General features: G+C 38.6%; 1 protein-coding gene across 1 annotated transcript in view; it reads left to right on the top strand.

Moving 5' to 3' along the window:
* Positions 1-16,890, top strand: part of CAP2 (cyclase associated actin cytoskeleton regulatory protein 2) — a 191,314-nt gene that overhangs the window by 20,972 nt on the left and 153,452 nt on the right. The window contains exons 2-3 of the mRNA XM_066268320.1: positions 2,095-2,216; positions 5,716-5,816. Coding sequence (XP_066124417.1) covers positions 2,096-2,216; positions 5,716-5,816 — 222 coding nt within the window. The 5' untranslated portion in view covers position 2,095. The remainder of the gene's footprint in view (positions 1-2,094; positions 2,217-5,715; positions 5,817-16,890) is intronic.

The following is a 16,890-nucleotide window of genomic DNA, read 5'->3' as shown; positions in this document are numbered from 1 at the left end:
AGGCTGTAGCAATACTTCAGCTCATGGTAATTTTGTATGAAGTGACATCCAATTCACTTTTAGACTACATTCCACACCAGTCTGCCTAGCCCTGTAGTTTATGGGCTAACTCCTGTTGTCTTTCAACGTATGAAGCACTATTAGATAGCGTGCAGTTTGGTTCTTGTCTAGGAGGCTGATTAAGCCACAGTCAGAGACAGCAATCCTACATATGAAATGTAACAGGCCTTGCTGAAACAGCTCTGGAGCTGCTGGAAGTGCTTGGTGCTTTTCTGTTGGGGGATAGGGAGCTTGCTAAGAAAACAAACATATTTTTTTTTTCTAGCATGGCCTTCATCTATGGTGTTAACATTTGGCAAGCTGAGTAACAGGGAACATAGATAACTGTGAACAGATGGGCAACTATTAAAAGATCTGAGGGGCTTATATCATTTCTCAAATGACCCTCACCTACCTCTAGGATACCCAGTTCCCTTATAAGCTTACATAATGGATTCAATTTTCTTTTTTAACTTGCAATGGAAGCAAAAGCTCTGACGTTAAGAAAAGAATAGATGAGAAACTTCTAATTTTGAGTCCCCTCGGGATTAGATGCTGATTTCAGTCTGCAGAGAACACTGCCCCATATTTTGAAAGAGTAGCTGCTGGCAGTTTTAGAGATGACTTTCCAAAATAGACACTGAACCTTCTCCATTCGTATCTGATAGCCATCTGACCTTTGGATGCATAATTACGAGCTGTCCTCGTGGTTTGGTAAGTATAACCTTGTTTTTAAAAAAGGCAGTGGTGAGTCATCATTGTGTTTAAGCTCAAAGCTAACAGACAACAAAATACAAAAGAGAAGTGCATTACCTGGTTCCTGGCAGAAATAGAAAATAGTTACACATTTTACAGCAATAAAATGTACCGACGCTCTAGGGTGGTGTTGTTTCTGATGCAGGAGTATGCCAATCTTCTGTGGCTCAGAATGATGCTTGGAAAGTTCCTAACAGTGAGAAGTGCAGACACTGAAATAAGGCCTGTTTTACTCTCTCTGGGACAGCAGCCTGATTTTGCGAAGAGCAAAATCATAGATTAGTGTGATCAGAGTTATGGTACCTATCAGCTGCACCTCATGAATCTGGCCATATGAGCTTGGGTTCTATTCCTTGTAGTTGGCCTTAGTAATATTACATCCAGGGCCAGTAGTGATAGGTACTCATCAAATGTACACTTGGTGTATCTATCCAAGATCTGTTTGGAAGCAGGAAGCATAGATAGATAGATACCCAGCCTCATTTTTACCCTCAGTTTTTTATTCAGCTTCAAAGCCAGTTTATATCAGCCAAGAATGTTGGGAAACTGAAGGTTGCTGTCTCCAAAAAGCACCCCATCTAAACTGAATTTTGTCTAAAAATAACCAGCATCAAAGGGAGATAACCACCTTTAATATTATAAATTCAAATCTCTACCATTCAGAACAATTTCAATTTAAAATAATTTAGCAAAGAAACCATGAAAACAAACTAACAGGAAGTAGAAGACAATTTGCTCTGGAGGTGATGGCTTTTATTGGCCTGCTCTGTGATGCCCGGTTTCACAAACGCATAGTTCTCCTGTGCTGGGCTATTTGGTTGAATGTAATTGAGTAAACAAGGGTTATTAGTGGATTTAATGTCCCTTGGAGAATTACACTTTAACTGAAAAAAAATACTGGAAATGATTAAAGTATGCTCCCACCATTTAGCAATAAGAGTTGGAATACTAATTGTGAGATATATATTCCTGGGCTTTTAAGTAGTAAGTGCTACACATAGCTCAAAGAAACGCTTGATACTGGTATAAATGAAATGAATGTTTGTGTGTTGCTTATGGGGCTTGTAAAAGTCATTGAATAGAAATGAGCTCAATAAAATTTGTGGGGTTCTTTGTTCCAAGTTTTATGTTCTTTTGCATTTCACGTATTTTCTTGACATGTAGAAATATTCTCTAAACAAGTAAAGCCCTTTCAGGTAATTTTTTTATTTTTCTTCTTGCCTCTGTTAAGTTTGATGGTGTCAGCTTGCTAATCCTGCCTGACGCTCACATGGCCTGTTTGTTCCTGTGTTCTTCCAGCATGGCAGAGATGCAGGGACTGGTGGAAAGACTGGAGCGGGCCATTGGCCGACTAGAGTTGCTGTCTTCAGTGTCACACTGGCCTTCTGGGAACTGTGGAGAAATTAACAGTGTCAACGGAGGTAGGGCCACAAACTGTTGTCATTACTGATCTCTACACGGGTCACTTAGCTTTGTCCCCATCATTTAGTTCTCAAGTAATATTTCTGTTTACTTTCTTCAACTTTCCTACTCCTTTCTCTGTATCTGACCATGACATTAACCAGATTCAAGCAATCTCTGAAAAAGAGAAAGGATAGAAATGTTTCAACCCACAATCCACAAAATTTACCAGTATCTCTGCCTGTTAAGAGCATAATCCATGTGCCAAAGATCATTATTCTTTCATTTTAGTGTTTATACTGCTCTTCCACACTCAATTACTAAATATATTATCTAAGGAATTATTGAAAAGAAACTAATGTTCTCAGAATGTAAACTGGAAGGAATTATTATTCTGTAGATTTTTGTTTTAAAGAGAACAAGCTATTAAATTGAGAACTGCAGTTTTAAAGGAAGCCAGCCTGATGTGAATCCAAATATGACTTTCTTATTATGTGATCACATCATGCTGTGTTCCCTGTGCCCCTTCTTAACCAAATATGCTTTTAAAATTACATGCTAATATCACGCTTTAGAAAAAAGATTTAAAGAAGTATGTGACCAAACATAAAAAGTTGTCTATTTCTTTAACATGATACCATGTATGGCAAACTCTAAGTCATCTACAATGATTTTACTAATTTCTTGCCTAAGGTTGCAGATTTAGTAAATAAAAATACAGGACCCCCAGTTAAATTTTAATTTCAGGTAAGCTTCCTTTTTCTTTGCGGGGGGTAAAAGTGTGTTCCAAATACAGCGCCAGATGTGCTGCATGGTACACACTTATTCTAAAAATGTATTCATTGTTTATGTGAAATTAAAATTTAACTGATCTATCTGTATTTAATCTAGCAACTTTATTCTTGTCTCACATAAGGTTCCTCTTTATCTGACCCATTTTGAATCCTGTTAGGCTTTTGGAGGCTGAGGAAAGACTTATGGAAGATGGGGCTTCCAACAAAGCTTTCACCAGGCAAGGTGAAACATGGGTGCTTTGAGAGTTTCTGGCCTATTTGGAGCTGTGCCTTGTATTATATGCCCTGGGACAAAAATTACTGTGTGAGCAGAAATGCACAGGCTGGGCTTCCCCCACCACCACCACCACCAAACATAATGAAAATTAAAATGCTCTGAATAAATTGAAAGGGGGTGTTATTTAAGGCAAGGCTGCCAGGGGTCCTGTATGTTGTTTCCACATCACTGAGACACATTGATGATTTCATTTTAGGCCTCCTTTTGTTAACTGTACAGTTGCTTTGTGAGATTCTGTAAACCTTATTCATAAGAAAATATTTTTATATTCTCTTCAGTAACTTTGTTTCCTTCTTACTTAAGCATCTGGTGAACAAAAGACACTTTTCTAAGATTGCCAACCACAAATACAGAACCAGTGAACACACGAAACAGTCAAAATCCAACTCCCAAGAGATCATGTAGTGTTGTTGAATAAAGGGGAAAAAAATCCCTCCATAATTTTATCTTTGCTTACTCAAAGAGCTACTAGACTGCATTTTTAAAAATTTTCTTTACAAATTATTCTGGGAAAATTAATAGGTTAAGCAAAATTAGAAGGTATATAATTAAATTATTTAAGTATTTGCTATTTTCTCATATAGCAAATCATTCCAAACTAGTTATTAAAGTCGAGTCTTTTAAAACAACTTAGCCAGCAATTTATTATCCTACTTGAAATGAAGTAGGGTAATTAATAAGTAGGATAATTAGTAAAATATCTGAGTGATATCCATCGTTAAGACATTTCTTTATTCTGAACAACATTACCTCCATTTCTTCTTAATTAATGAGCTTTGGTAATTTTCTAAATTCTATTTTGCAAAAATCCTTAAGGACAACCTCTCACCTTAAATATAATCATCATCATTACAATAATACTATTAGTTAAATTTTATTTTGTATTTAAAAAAATCTTTTAGGAAGAATCCAGTCTATTACAAATCCATCTATGCACAAATCAAAGAACTGCCTTCTTATGATACTGGTGTTATGATATGTTTTGATATGTTTTATTTTTCTCCTGACAATCAAGTAAGTTTGGCTCAAGAGCAGAAGAAATATTTTTGCATACCTGCCAAGTGACAAGCACCGTGGCGGGTGCAAGGAGATCTAAGATGAATAACACACAGTCTTAATCCTCTAGAATCTTTAGTCTCAATGCATTACTACCATACAGGGCCACAGATGTTTTGATTGAGGGATGCTCAAAGGATACAGGCTGGGGAGAAAGATGAGTCATTAGAGGCTGCCTGGAGGAGGTGTGAGCAGCACTGAGTAATGAAAAGCAGTTGGAAAATATTCCCTTTTTATTGTACCTTCTCCACATACAGGCATCCATCATATTTCTAAAACATCCAACTACTTTAAATATTCGGCAGAGACCTACCTCTCAGGCCTCTCACAGAGCAACAAACAGGTTTATTTGTTCCCAAGCAGATGCATAAGGAATCTTTGGTGCACCCCTTCTGTGTCCTAGGAGTTGGTTCATACTGCATTGTGAACTTTAAGAGAACTCAGCTTCAGCAACCTGCTTAGAATGAGAAGTCAGACTAAGCACAGAGAGCTGTAAAGGACTGTTTTTTTTCCATCACCCTACCAGCCTGTGGAAATGGGCAACTGGGAAAAAATGAAAAGGAAGGAAACCTTTGTCTTACAGACTCCTGAGCTTGGCTATTTCCATCCAATATGAGAAAGGAAGTCCTAGCGTTTGTTTTGGATTTTAGTAGCCAGTAGTTCCGATTTTCTCAAAATTATCTTTCTCAATATTAGGGATATGAAGTGCGGGGCTTAGATTAATTTCTCCTGTGAATTAAAACGTGGGGAGAGAAAGTCAGAGCACACCAGGTTGGGCTACTGTCACTTCAGGTTTTACAGTAATTCAACAGATTAAAACGCACTCTGCAGTAGCACCAGCCATTTCATGCCCACACTGCCCCCTCTCCTCTCCCCGGAAGTAAAGAAGAGACAAAAGAGTGACATCAGCTTTTTTTTCCTATTTGCCCAAAGTTCAGATTACCTTTTAATTGTTCTAGATAATGTTGGGAACTGTTTGCAGAGGTGTTCTTGTACCTGGTCTGTTCAGTATAGAAGAAAGTACACTAGCTGTGGATTAATAAGGCTTGGTTCTGTTTTGGGATCTGCCTCTAATTTGGCATGTGGCTTTAGTCAAGTCACATACTCTGTTTATATCAACATTTCCTCATCAGTAAACTGGGATGGTGCTACTTACCTTATGACTTAAGCAAAATTATGTAGGTGAAAGTGCTTACTGAGGAAGATGAAAAATAGAAAACTTTTCTTGAGCCACTGAGAGGTGTTTAATAAATACTGATTAAAGGAATGAATGATGTAATAAAGAGAATGAAAATGACATGGATGATATTCAACTTCCATATTACCTATGGCAAAGCAGTACCAGCTTTTCATTAAACTACCAGGGAATAATACCATATTCTTCATCCAAAGGTGTGGCACCCTCAGTGGAAGCCTTTGATAAGCTGGTGAACAGCATAGTGGCTGAATTTTTAAAGAAGAGTAAGATCCTTGCTGGTGATGTGGAGATTCATGTGAGTACTTTCCTTTCTTGTTCTTTATGGAAAGATAACAAGGTTAGCCAGGGTGAGGAGACATTGGGACCTCTGTGCCTTGCAGGTGGGATTGTCAAATGGTGCAGCCAGTATGGAGAAGAATACACTGATTCCTAAAAAAATAAAATTAGTGATAGAATTATCATACAATTCAGCAATTCCCCTTCTGGATATATGCCCAAAAGAATTAAAAGCAGGATCTCAAAGAGCTATTTGTATACCTATGCTCATAGCAGCATTATTCACAATAGACAAAAGATGAAGCAACCCAGGTGTCTGTGGACAGATGAATGGATAAGCAAAACGTGGTGTAGGCATACAAGGGAATATTATTCAGCCATAAAAAGGGAGGAGGGAATGCTAACACTTGTTACAACATGGATAGACCTTGAGGATATTATGCTAAGTGAAATCAGCTACTTACAAAGGACAAATGCTGTATGATTCCATTTATATAAAGTATCTAGAGTAGTCAAAGTCATAGAAACAGAAGGTAGAAAGATGGTTACCTGGGGTGGGGGAGAGAGAAATGGGAACTTTTTAAATGGGCATAGAGTTTTAGTTTTGTAATACACTACGGAAATGGTTAAGATGGTAAATTTTGTGCTGTTTATATTTTACCACAAGTTTTTTAAAAAGTACAACTTGAAGAAAAGCGAAGTCATAGAATTTGATAATTTCTGGATTAGTAGAAGCTTTTGATGACATCCAGACCAACTTTTCAGTCTTAGACACTTTTTATACATTTTAAATGCTTAGTATCCTCTCAAAGGCTAGTCATTATTTGCACGCATATAGTGAAAATCTAATGTCATAGCCAAACCAATTAAAAACCTGGAAGTTTATTACCAGCTGCTTCTTTTCCATTTACCTTTGTTTTCCTCAGAGGATTGAATTTCAAATCCATCTGCTTATAGACTTCTCAGCAATGAGGCAATCATGGCAAAACCATTTTCGGTATAGGTTCACATATAATCTGATTCTTGAATAAAGTTGTGGTTTGGGGTTAAAAAAACATTAAAAGGAGATTCTCTTTTGGCTCCCTCCCCAGTCAGACATTATGTGCAGCACCGGCATCAGTCTCCCAGGGCCTCTGGTGACTCAGTTCCACCAGAGGTTCCAGGATTATAATTAATAGATGCTTATCTTACCACATTTACAATGGATTTGTTCATGACATCTGAGAAACATGAAGATTCATCTCATAACCTCTATTTTTATTAAATATTCCTGTTGAAGTACCCATTGGCTAAAGAGAGGACATTCTAACATAGAAAAGTCTGTATAATAGAGGTGTTTGCTTCAAATAGATCACAAAGCTCTATCCTTACTCTGGTCTGTTCTTGAGCTTAATATTTTTGTTTGTATATAGAAAGATCATGGCTGAGCTTTTTATATTCTAACACATGGTAGTACCTGAAAGCTAATATATACAATGGAATATTACCCCCATACACAAAACGATTTTTGAGTGATTGACATTTACTCTCTTGATCACCATAACAATTATTGTATCATTGTTACTATTAAATAATGTTGACATTGTACTTCTGAGGTACACAGTATATTATAACTCTTACTAGTAATATTTCACAAAATTTTGTTTTTATTTTTTTATTCATTTTAGAGAAGGAAGACAGAGAGAGAGTGAGAGGAGAGAGAGAGAGAGAAGGTGGGGAGGAGCAGGAAGTATCAACTCCCATATGTGCCTTGACCAGGCAAACCCGGGATTTCGAACTGGTGACCTCAGCGTTCCAGGTCGATGATTTATCTCCTGTGCCACCACAGGTCAGGCCTCACAGAATTTTATATAAAAGTTTTTTTTTTTTTACTAGAGAATAATGAGGCCTATAAATAAGTATATTTAATTTCTTATTTAAAAAAATGTTGAATATGCATATCAAGTTTTTTCGAACTGCACAGTAACAGTTCATTTAAATTTTTTTCTGACCAAAGTTGAGTTATAAATACAATGTAGCTTGATCTATGTTAACTTTTTTTTCTTCCTGGTAATTAGCCTGAAAACAGTATGACTCAACTGAAGGAATATTCTCAATAATTAATATATAATGCTTTTTAAAAATTAAGGAAGGGGCCTGACCTGTGGTGGCGCAGTGGGTAAAGCGTCGACCTGGAAATGCTGAGGTTGCCGGTTCGAAACCCTGGGCTTGCCTGGTCAAGGCACATATGGGAGTTGATGCTTCCAGCTCCTCCCCCCTTCTCTCTCTCTGTCTCTCCTCTCTCTCTGTCTCTCCCTCTCCTGTCTAAAATGAATAAATAAATAAAAAAAAAATTAAAAAAAAAAAAATTAAGGAAGGAAGGTAAGCAGATAGGAAAGATAGAGGAAAGAAGGAAGGAAGGGAAGGAAGGAAGGAAGGAAGGAAGGAAGGAAGGAAGGAAGGAAGGAAGGAAGGAAGGAAGGAAGGAAGGAAGGAAGGAAGGAAGGAAGGAAGGAAAAAGGGGAGGAGGAAAGGAGAGAGGGAGGGAGGGAGGAAGGGAAGGAGGGAGGGAGGAAGAGAGAGAGAGAGAAGAAAAGGAGAAAAACATTTGTTATCTGAAAGTTTAGACTCTCATTCTAGAAGACAAAGAAAAATACAGGCAGCTATTGTCCATCTGCCCATTACTTTAATACATTGAACAAGTAGTGTATTTTTTTCTCTTATAGAACCATGTGTCATTGATGGTAAGCTTGCAGCTGCTCCCTCACACATAAGCCAGAAGTGGGGGTTGAACTTTGTTCCAAGAACACACCTGTTGCCGAGAAAAAAAACCCTCACATACCTGATTGTACAGCATGGAAATCTGAGAATGACACAAATGTGCATCATGTTAAATCCCGTCCCTGTAAAAGCTATTTCACAGATAATAATAATGAATAAGGGCAGCCAAGCTATGATTTAACGTCTGCTCAATGTGTTGGCTGCTGGTTGGGCTTAATTTACTGAACACTCAATAGTCTATTGACAGAACAGACCACAAAAAGGGAGGAACTAATAGCTACAATTAGGAAGCTCTACTAAACCAAAGAACATAACAGATTTAGCAAAGATTAGATCTTGTAAAGCCTTCTTGTATACAACATAAACCAAAGGGCTTATTTGAATTATTCTTCAACCCAGGATCACCTACACAGCTTGCACCCCTTTTAAGAAAGAATAAACAATGCATAATTTTATAATAGCTGTTTAGAGTAAACATGTCCCTCACTTGTTACAGGAAAGGATTCTCTAGAAACTTAGCCTACATAATAGCAAGCTCTTGGTCAGACATCATTTATCTTTAAATGGACAAATGTGATTTTTTCTTTTTAACAAAGCTGTCCTGTTCTCATGGTATATGGAACTAATCTCAGATATATTACTAAATTATTTGAAAATCATGAAACAGCTGCAAATGGTCTGGCTCTTCCTAACTTAGACTTTTGTTGGAGCTGTATAGGATTTACATTTGAAATGTTTCTAGAAGTCTGGAACATTTGTTTCCTATCTGGACTCAAAGGGATAAAAAATAAACAACTGAGAAGTCTAACACATGTAAGCATAGTCAGATTCAATCACACCGCACAGTTGAGTGTGATTTTATAAAGGATGAACCCTTTTAGACAGTTATTATAGCTGTGTTTTTGATGGGTCACCATTACTATTCTAGATGTTCCCAGTCTTTGTCATTTTATACCATGCTAGCGAGGTACATAAGTTCAGAAAGTGGCAAAATAAGGAGTATCTTCCTCTGACTAGTACTGGCAGTTTGTATTTGTAATTTCGAACCGATTCTGCTTTTTACAGCATGACCTTGAGCTAGTTAGTCACTTACCCCGCTCAGTAATAAGGTTGAACAAGCTCACTTTCCAGGGCCTTTTGGCTCTCACAGCCCATTAGAGTGACTCACCTGTTGTCTCAGCGTTAAAGCATGAGGGAGGAGGACAGTTTGGTTTCCAGTTGAAAAGTTTATGATAGAGCAGCAGCGTCATATTAAAAGGCATCTTGAGCCATGCCAGGGGAAGCACCCCAATCATCTGAACATGCAAAGCAAGCAGGACACATGTCAGCAAAAGGATGCACAGAACACTAAGGATAAAATATCAACCTGTTTTCCTGTGCTCTAGAAGAAAGTCAGATCACTTTATTTAAAAATACCTTGAGGCCCTGGCCGGTTGGCTCAGCGGTAGAGAGTCGGCCTGGCGTGCGGGGGACCCGGGTTCGATTCCCGGCCAGGGCACATAGGAGAAGCGCCCATTTGCTTCTCCACCCCCCCCCCTCCTTCCTCTCTGTCTCTCTCTTCCCCTCCCGCAGTCAAGGCTCCACTGGAGCAAAGATGGCCTGGGCGCTGGGGATGGCTCCTTGGCCTCTGCCCCAGGCGCTAGAGTGGCTCTGGTCGCGGCACAGCGATGCCCTGCAGGGGCAGAGCATCGCCCCCTGGTGGGCAGAGCTTCGCCCCTGGTGGGCGTGCCGGGTGGATCCCGGTCGGGCGCATGCGGGAGTCTGTCTGACTGTCTCTTCCTGTTTCCAGCTTCAGAAAGAAAAATTAAAAAAAAAATAAATAAATAAAAACACCTTGAGGCCTCCATGAGTCTGTCCTTGGTCTTACAGGTTGTCACTTTCTCTTTACGTGGGCTTTATTTCTAGGATAATTAATAACCTTATCTCTGAAATAAATAATACAAAGACACACATTTGTCTGTCCATTCCATTTGTATTCTGCCTCTGATTTTAGAAAATATATATATTTAAATGAGTAATTTGTACTCATTTAAAAAGTGATGATTTGCATTTTTGGTGCTTTGTAATCTGGATCTATATAGGAACCCTCTTGCCTCCACAAAAATAAATAAATAAATAAATAAATGATCAGAAGCACAAGTTTTGACTCCACAAAAAGCTCATTCTACACAGATCTCCCTCACTCTCCTGCTCGCCTTCAGCCAGTTTACTTCTGGTTTCTTGCTAATTGGTTTAATTTGAACATTTGTTTTTATTATAACTAGTTGTAGATACCTTGGCAGTCTCATGTCGAAAGGATCTGTACATCCCCCAAGTGGCAGAGATTTAAAAAATAACTTGTATAAAGAATTCGGCTCTTAGATTTCATACAGGCTTTACATTGGGAGTCTCCTTTCTTATAGTCTTAACTAGTTAATGATAGAATTATTAGAAAATGAAATACCTTGGAAATCATGTGTTCCAGTACACAGCCCCTTTATTGTTTTTCTTTGCCTTCTCCCTCCCTCCTTCCCTCCTTCCCCTTCTCCCTTCTATCTTCCTTTCCTTTCCTTTCCTTTACTTTCCTTTCCTTTCCTTTCCTTTCCTTTCCTTTCCTTTCCTTTCCTTTCCTTTCCTTTCCTTCTTTCCTTTTCCTTTCCTTCCTCCCATCTTCCCTTCACCTCTTTTTTTAGAGAAGGAAACTGCAAGCTGGGTAGGTTAGGTGATGTAGGTGATGTGTTGAATGGGGCACCATGTCCTGATGGCAGAGACAGGAACTTTGTCTCCACAGTATCAATCCATTGCATTGGGAGATGCCCGCCTTGGACCTGCTGGACTTCTGTGTCTCCCAACACCTTTGTAACTGGATCTCTAGTGAGAAGCAAGTGACACTTACCTGTCACCTTCCTCCTATTCTCTTACTCTATAGCTGTTACTGTTCCCCTTACCAAATTTCCACAATATGAGGAAAGGTCATTATGACGTGGGCTGAGGTGGAAGGACTGAGGAAAGGGTGGAACATCACTGTAACTCGCACCTCTCGTGTGTCTCCTCAGAGCAGTGCTGAGTAAGGCAATAAGGAGAAAGGTGACAGATGAACTCCATCCCTCATGGGACTTCTACCTCATCACATTGGCTTTGTCTCAGCCTGGTCATAACTCACTGAGCTGTTGCACCATATTTGCAGAACTCAGAAACTTCACAGATATATCAGTCTCTGTTATCATCTCTTTTCAAGAATGTGTAAAATTTTTATTTTCAGTACTGAACATATAATTTGCTACTGAGCACATGCTTTGACTCAGAGCCTATCACTTGCTAAGTCATTGACCTTAGTTGGACATCCCTGTGATCTTTTTTACTTAAGGATGTTTGTTTTTAGAGTATATAATCCCTGTCTGTTCTACTAAGCATTCTAATTTCATAGCATATTTAGAGCTTTGGGGGCGGGCTAATAAGAAACTGGACTTGGAATCTAAACATCTCTTGAAGGACCACCAGGTATCACTAACCCCCAGCATTGCCCCCTTTACCAAAAATAAAATGTCACCAAAATATTTTGCTGAAACAATGAGGAGGGTTCCATGAATTTCTCAGGCTAAGATATCTATCTGCCTTTTTTCCTTCCTGGGCAACAGATAGGCTTTTGTCAAACTTTTGACTGAGTGCTATGCTTTCAGCTCCTTAAAGGAAACCTATGGTAAATTATCACTCCTGGCTTTCCTTCTCTGTTCTGTGCTCACTGGCAGAAGCAAAGCAGAAGAGCCAAAATATGTAGCAGTGCATCTGAGATGCCCAGGCTGCTGCAGCGGGTTTAAGCCACATCACCCACCAGCTGGCACCTTTTGGCATGCACCTGTGAAAAAAATTAGATTTTTGAGTCTCATATAAATGGCTTTGCTCTACATAAAGCACAACACGAATTTACAGCTCAGTTCATACCAGGGGTTCCTGAGGGTAACAAGCAAGTTTTTGCCAAAGATTTTTCTCCCTAGAAATACTGTTTTAGAAGGTTGTTGCCCAATGTTAGTCATGCTACCCAAAACTTGCAACATCTGCTTCATTTTCCTTTTTCTTGCCTGTTTCCTTTTTCCCTGTCTTTCCTTCTTTCTAAAACTATGCCAATACAAGTAATTGGAACATTTGTTATTGTTTTCTATCTAGAGTTTGGGGGATTACTTGTTTGCCTGGAGGCTGTTTCAATGCCTGAGAATTAATACTTATCTAAATATAATGACCTGATTTCATTTAGATTGTCTTGTTATTTGTGTTTACGCACCCATCTCCACAAAAATGCACTCTCACACACACATGCGCACACATGCACACACACATACACATGTGTATATGTATCATTCACCTAAGAATTCCTCGGGATGCTGTATTAGCAACATATGAGAAAAAACAGTCTTGATCAAACATACAGGAGCTCTGACCCAAGGGTCACTCTGATTGTAGAAAATGTGTTTACAGATTTGTTAGTGTGTATAAGGCATGTACAACATTTACTTTCTCACCTTCAGTATATTTTCTAGTTGTATTTAGGTTGTGGTTTAATGCTGTAAGTTATAAAAGTGACATTTATATATTTCATAATATATTGCAAGCCAACACTTTATACTATATGGAATACAAGATGTTTTGATAATGTAAAAGAAAACAGGGTAGTCAATGAATTAATAATTTATCACACACATTTGCAGTAGAAATCCTTCCTTTTCACATAACACTTGGCAAAGGGAGGACTTACTGAAAGCTTTTATTGCCTTAAGTATAAAGTAAAGTACTTGGAATGCTGATACTTTTGATTGCTTTAGTTCAAACCGATTAATATGCAGTCGAGGTAGTATGATTTATCTTTGGGGACCCACCTGTTGAGTGCTGGGTGTCTTTTCAGGTTCCAGAAGCATGTTACTTTCCTCTGGCCCTCTCAGTGTCTGGTGTGCTGATAGTAAGGGGTTAATACATGTTTACTAAATGAATGAATGAAAATGAATGTTTAAATTCACCAATCAATTCTTTAATGCAGTGGTCCCCAGCCCCCAGGCCGCGGACCAGTACCGGTCGTGGGCCATTTGGTACCGGTCCACAGAGAAATAATAAATAACCTACATTATTTCCGTTTTATTTATATTTAAGTCTGAACGATGTTTTACTTTCAAAAAATGACCAGATTCCCTCTGTTACATCCGTCTAAGACTAACTCTTGATGCTTGTCTCAGTCACATGATACGTTTATCCATCCCACCCTAAAGGCTGGTCTGTGAAAATATTTTCTGACATTAAACCGGTCCATGGCCCAAAAAAGGTTGGGGACCACTGCTTTAATGAATTAATGAAGTAATGGGTATATGAATTTACTACAGCTGACAATTTGGATCAAGCAATATTCTAGACTAGCAGTTAAAAAAGTTAAGGCCAAATTTAAGTCATGAGGTAGCAAGTAAAATAAGAGAAATATAAACTGCATAGGTTTTTGTTTATCACACATACACACAAAGTCCTGAATATATCATAGCCCTGATAGTTTATCTAGTACCTCCCTTATTCCCTTTATTCTCAGTCTTCTTTTGTAGTTGAGGAAAGTAAGCCATTGAAATTTTTGAGCTCTATGACATCTTAAGAAAGCTAGACAAGAATTCATAGGTGATGTGAAAATCCATCAATATATTGACATAGTCACTGCCAGTAGACATCCCATAAGCTTTATCTGAGACGGTATTTTTCTGACCTTTAGGTATTTTAAAATAAAGGTAAATTTTTAAAAAGAAATAGAATTTTGTTTAGTGTTTCTGTTCGGATTGGGTTTCAGCATGTTGCTTTCTCCTTCATTGTTAACATTTAAAATGATAGTCATCAGGTAAGAAATAACTTTGCAGCCTGAAAGGGCCAGTTGGGAAAGTATTTGTCTGGGTTGTCACCGTGAATTTCCAACAATCAACTCTCTCTAGTTTCAAGAGTCTTTATCTGTATTTATTTAATTTTAAACATCTTACAAAATGAAAAGTGGAAAAAATTCAATAGCTTGACTCAATATATCCAAATACAGACAGTCTTAAACTTTTAATTGGGGACTCTCACCCCAAGTTTATTTGTAAATTAGTTCTTAGAAACTTAGAAGACATTTGCTCAAAGACCCAACATAAGCAATGAGTGGTTCGGTTCTTATACAGAAATGTATTACTCCATATGTAGTACATAGACCACCGCTGTCCTCAGACTTCTGCTAACAGTCGGCCATGAGATAAGTACAGAACCTGTGAATAAGACTTTGAAAACTTTTATAATATCCAGCAGAGTAATTTTAAGTCCGTTAAATCTAGTAATTCAAAAACTGGGCCTGACCGAGTGGTGGCACAGTGGATAGAGCGTCAGTCTGGGATGCGGAGGACCCAGGTTCGAGATCTCGAGGTCGCCAGCTTGAGCGCGGGCTCATCTGGTTTAAGCAAAGCTCACCAGCTTGGACCCAAGGTCGCTGGCTCGAGCAAGGGGTCACTCGCTTTGCTGTAGCCCGACGGTCAAGGCACATAAGAGAAAGCAATCAATGAACAACTAAGGTGTCCCAACCAAAAACTAATGATTGATGCTTCTCATCTCTCTTTGTTCCTGTCTGTCTCTCTCTCTATCACTCTTTCTGACTCTCTCTCTCTCTGTCACTGTAAAAAAAAAAAACAAACAAAAAAACTGGGACTTGAGCTCTGTGGGCCTGGTTTTTATTTCATGTTTCTAGTGAGGCTCTTTTATTTAGTTTACAAAAGTGCTAGACTGTGATGGATGAGAAATTAAAAATAAAAACCTTCCCCAAAGGTTTTTAAAAGCAGCAGTTATGTCACGCAAAATGTTAGAAAGAAATTCTTTCACTGTGCTTTTAGTTAAATGAACCAGGAAAACAATAACATTAAATGAAAAATAGACATCCATTGAGAGTGCTGGTAATGGGGGGAGTGTGAGTTTAATTAGAGAAAGACAAAGAAATACATGGGGACTTCTCTGCAATTATTTATACTTTTAGCTGATGTAGTGGGGCCTTATTCCTTTTCACATTTGCTACCAAACATGAAGTTTTCTTTTTGCTTGTATGAGTATATATCACAATCCTTTGAGTATGAGGATAATGTTGGAATTCACAGTGGGACACAAAAAAGCAGGAAAACAGATTTTCTGAGGATAACTGACCAGGAATTGAGAGAGAGCAAAGAGATCAGTTTTATACTTAAGAAACATTCACCTTATTAGAAATAAAGTCTGGAACAGTATTCGGTGAATTGCTGACAATGGTAATTTTTAGTGGGAGGACTTACTAAAAAGCTTTTACCTCCTGAACATACATATCTTTTTAACTTTTTACAACAAACATGTGTTGGCTGGTATCACTAGATGAAAAGGAAAGGAATATTTGGTACTTTAAGAAAAAATCTTGGAATCAAGGTATTGCCTGGTTGTTCACGGAGCCACAAAAGACAAGTGAGAAAATGTGAGCACCTGGTGGTGTCATCCCAGGCAGCATGGCTGTAGGGTACCCTAGGGGCCAGGGATCCCAAGCTGCCTGGGAATTCATGGGGACCACTGTTTGAGCAGGGACTGGTCATGGGTTGAGTGTTCATAGTAAGCTCTCAGTGTAGATGGATTAAGGGTAGCTATGATTGTTGAATGAACAATCTGATTCATAGCTGAATTTTAACATCACTAGAGATTAACTTTATTCCCCTGCCTTATTTTCATTCTCCATATTAGAAAGAGGGGCAATTGTAAAGAAAGGGAAAGAAAACTAGCATTTATTGAGGGCCTGTTTGTGTCAGACACTTTGCAGCTATTGGAAAATATTGCTTCACTTGACTATTAGGAGATCCCATAAGGTAGGTAATATTCACGATCAAGAAGTCAAGACTCAGAATGATTGGGTAACTTGCTTATGGCCATACAGTTAGTAAGGGGTAGAGTTAGAGTCTATCTCAAGCCTAGCTGAAGATCTGAAGCTAGAAGTTTCTTTGCTATGCCATACTGCTTCCCAAATATTTAAGTCATTCATTACTAAGCAGTAGTTACTGAGCTTCTGTTGTGATAAAGGCCTTTTGTGTAAGCACCCACTGGTCTAGTCCTCAAGAATGCATTACCGGCCTGACCTGTGGTGGCGCAGTGGATAAAGCCTTGACCTAGAATGCTGAGGTCGCCAGTTTGAAACCCTGGGCTTACGTGGTCAAGGCACATATGGGAGTTGATGCCTCCTGCTCCTCCCTACCTTCTCTCTCTCTCTCTCTCTCTCTCTCTCACTTTCTCTCTTCTCTGAAATGGATAATAAAAAAAAAAAGAATGCATTACCTACTTGGAGACAAAAGTCATATATACATATGTAC

The sequence above is a fragment of the Saccopteryx bilineata genome, chromosome 3 (assembly GCF_036850765.1).
Source record: "Saccopteryx bilineata isolate mSacBil1 chromosome 3, mSacBil1_pri_phased_curated, whole genome shotgun sequence".
NCBI lineage: Eukaryota > Metazoa > Chordata > Mammalia > Chiroptera > Emballonuridae > Saccopteryx > Saccopteryx bilineata.
Note: the sequence above shows the minus strand (reverse complement) of the source record. Positions and strands in the feature narration are given on the sequence as shown.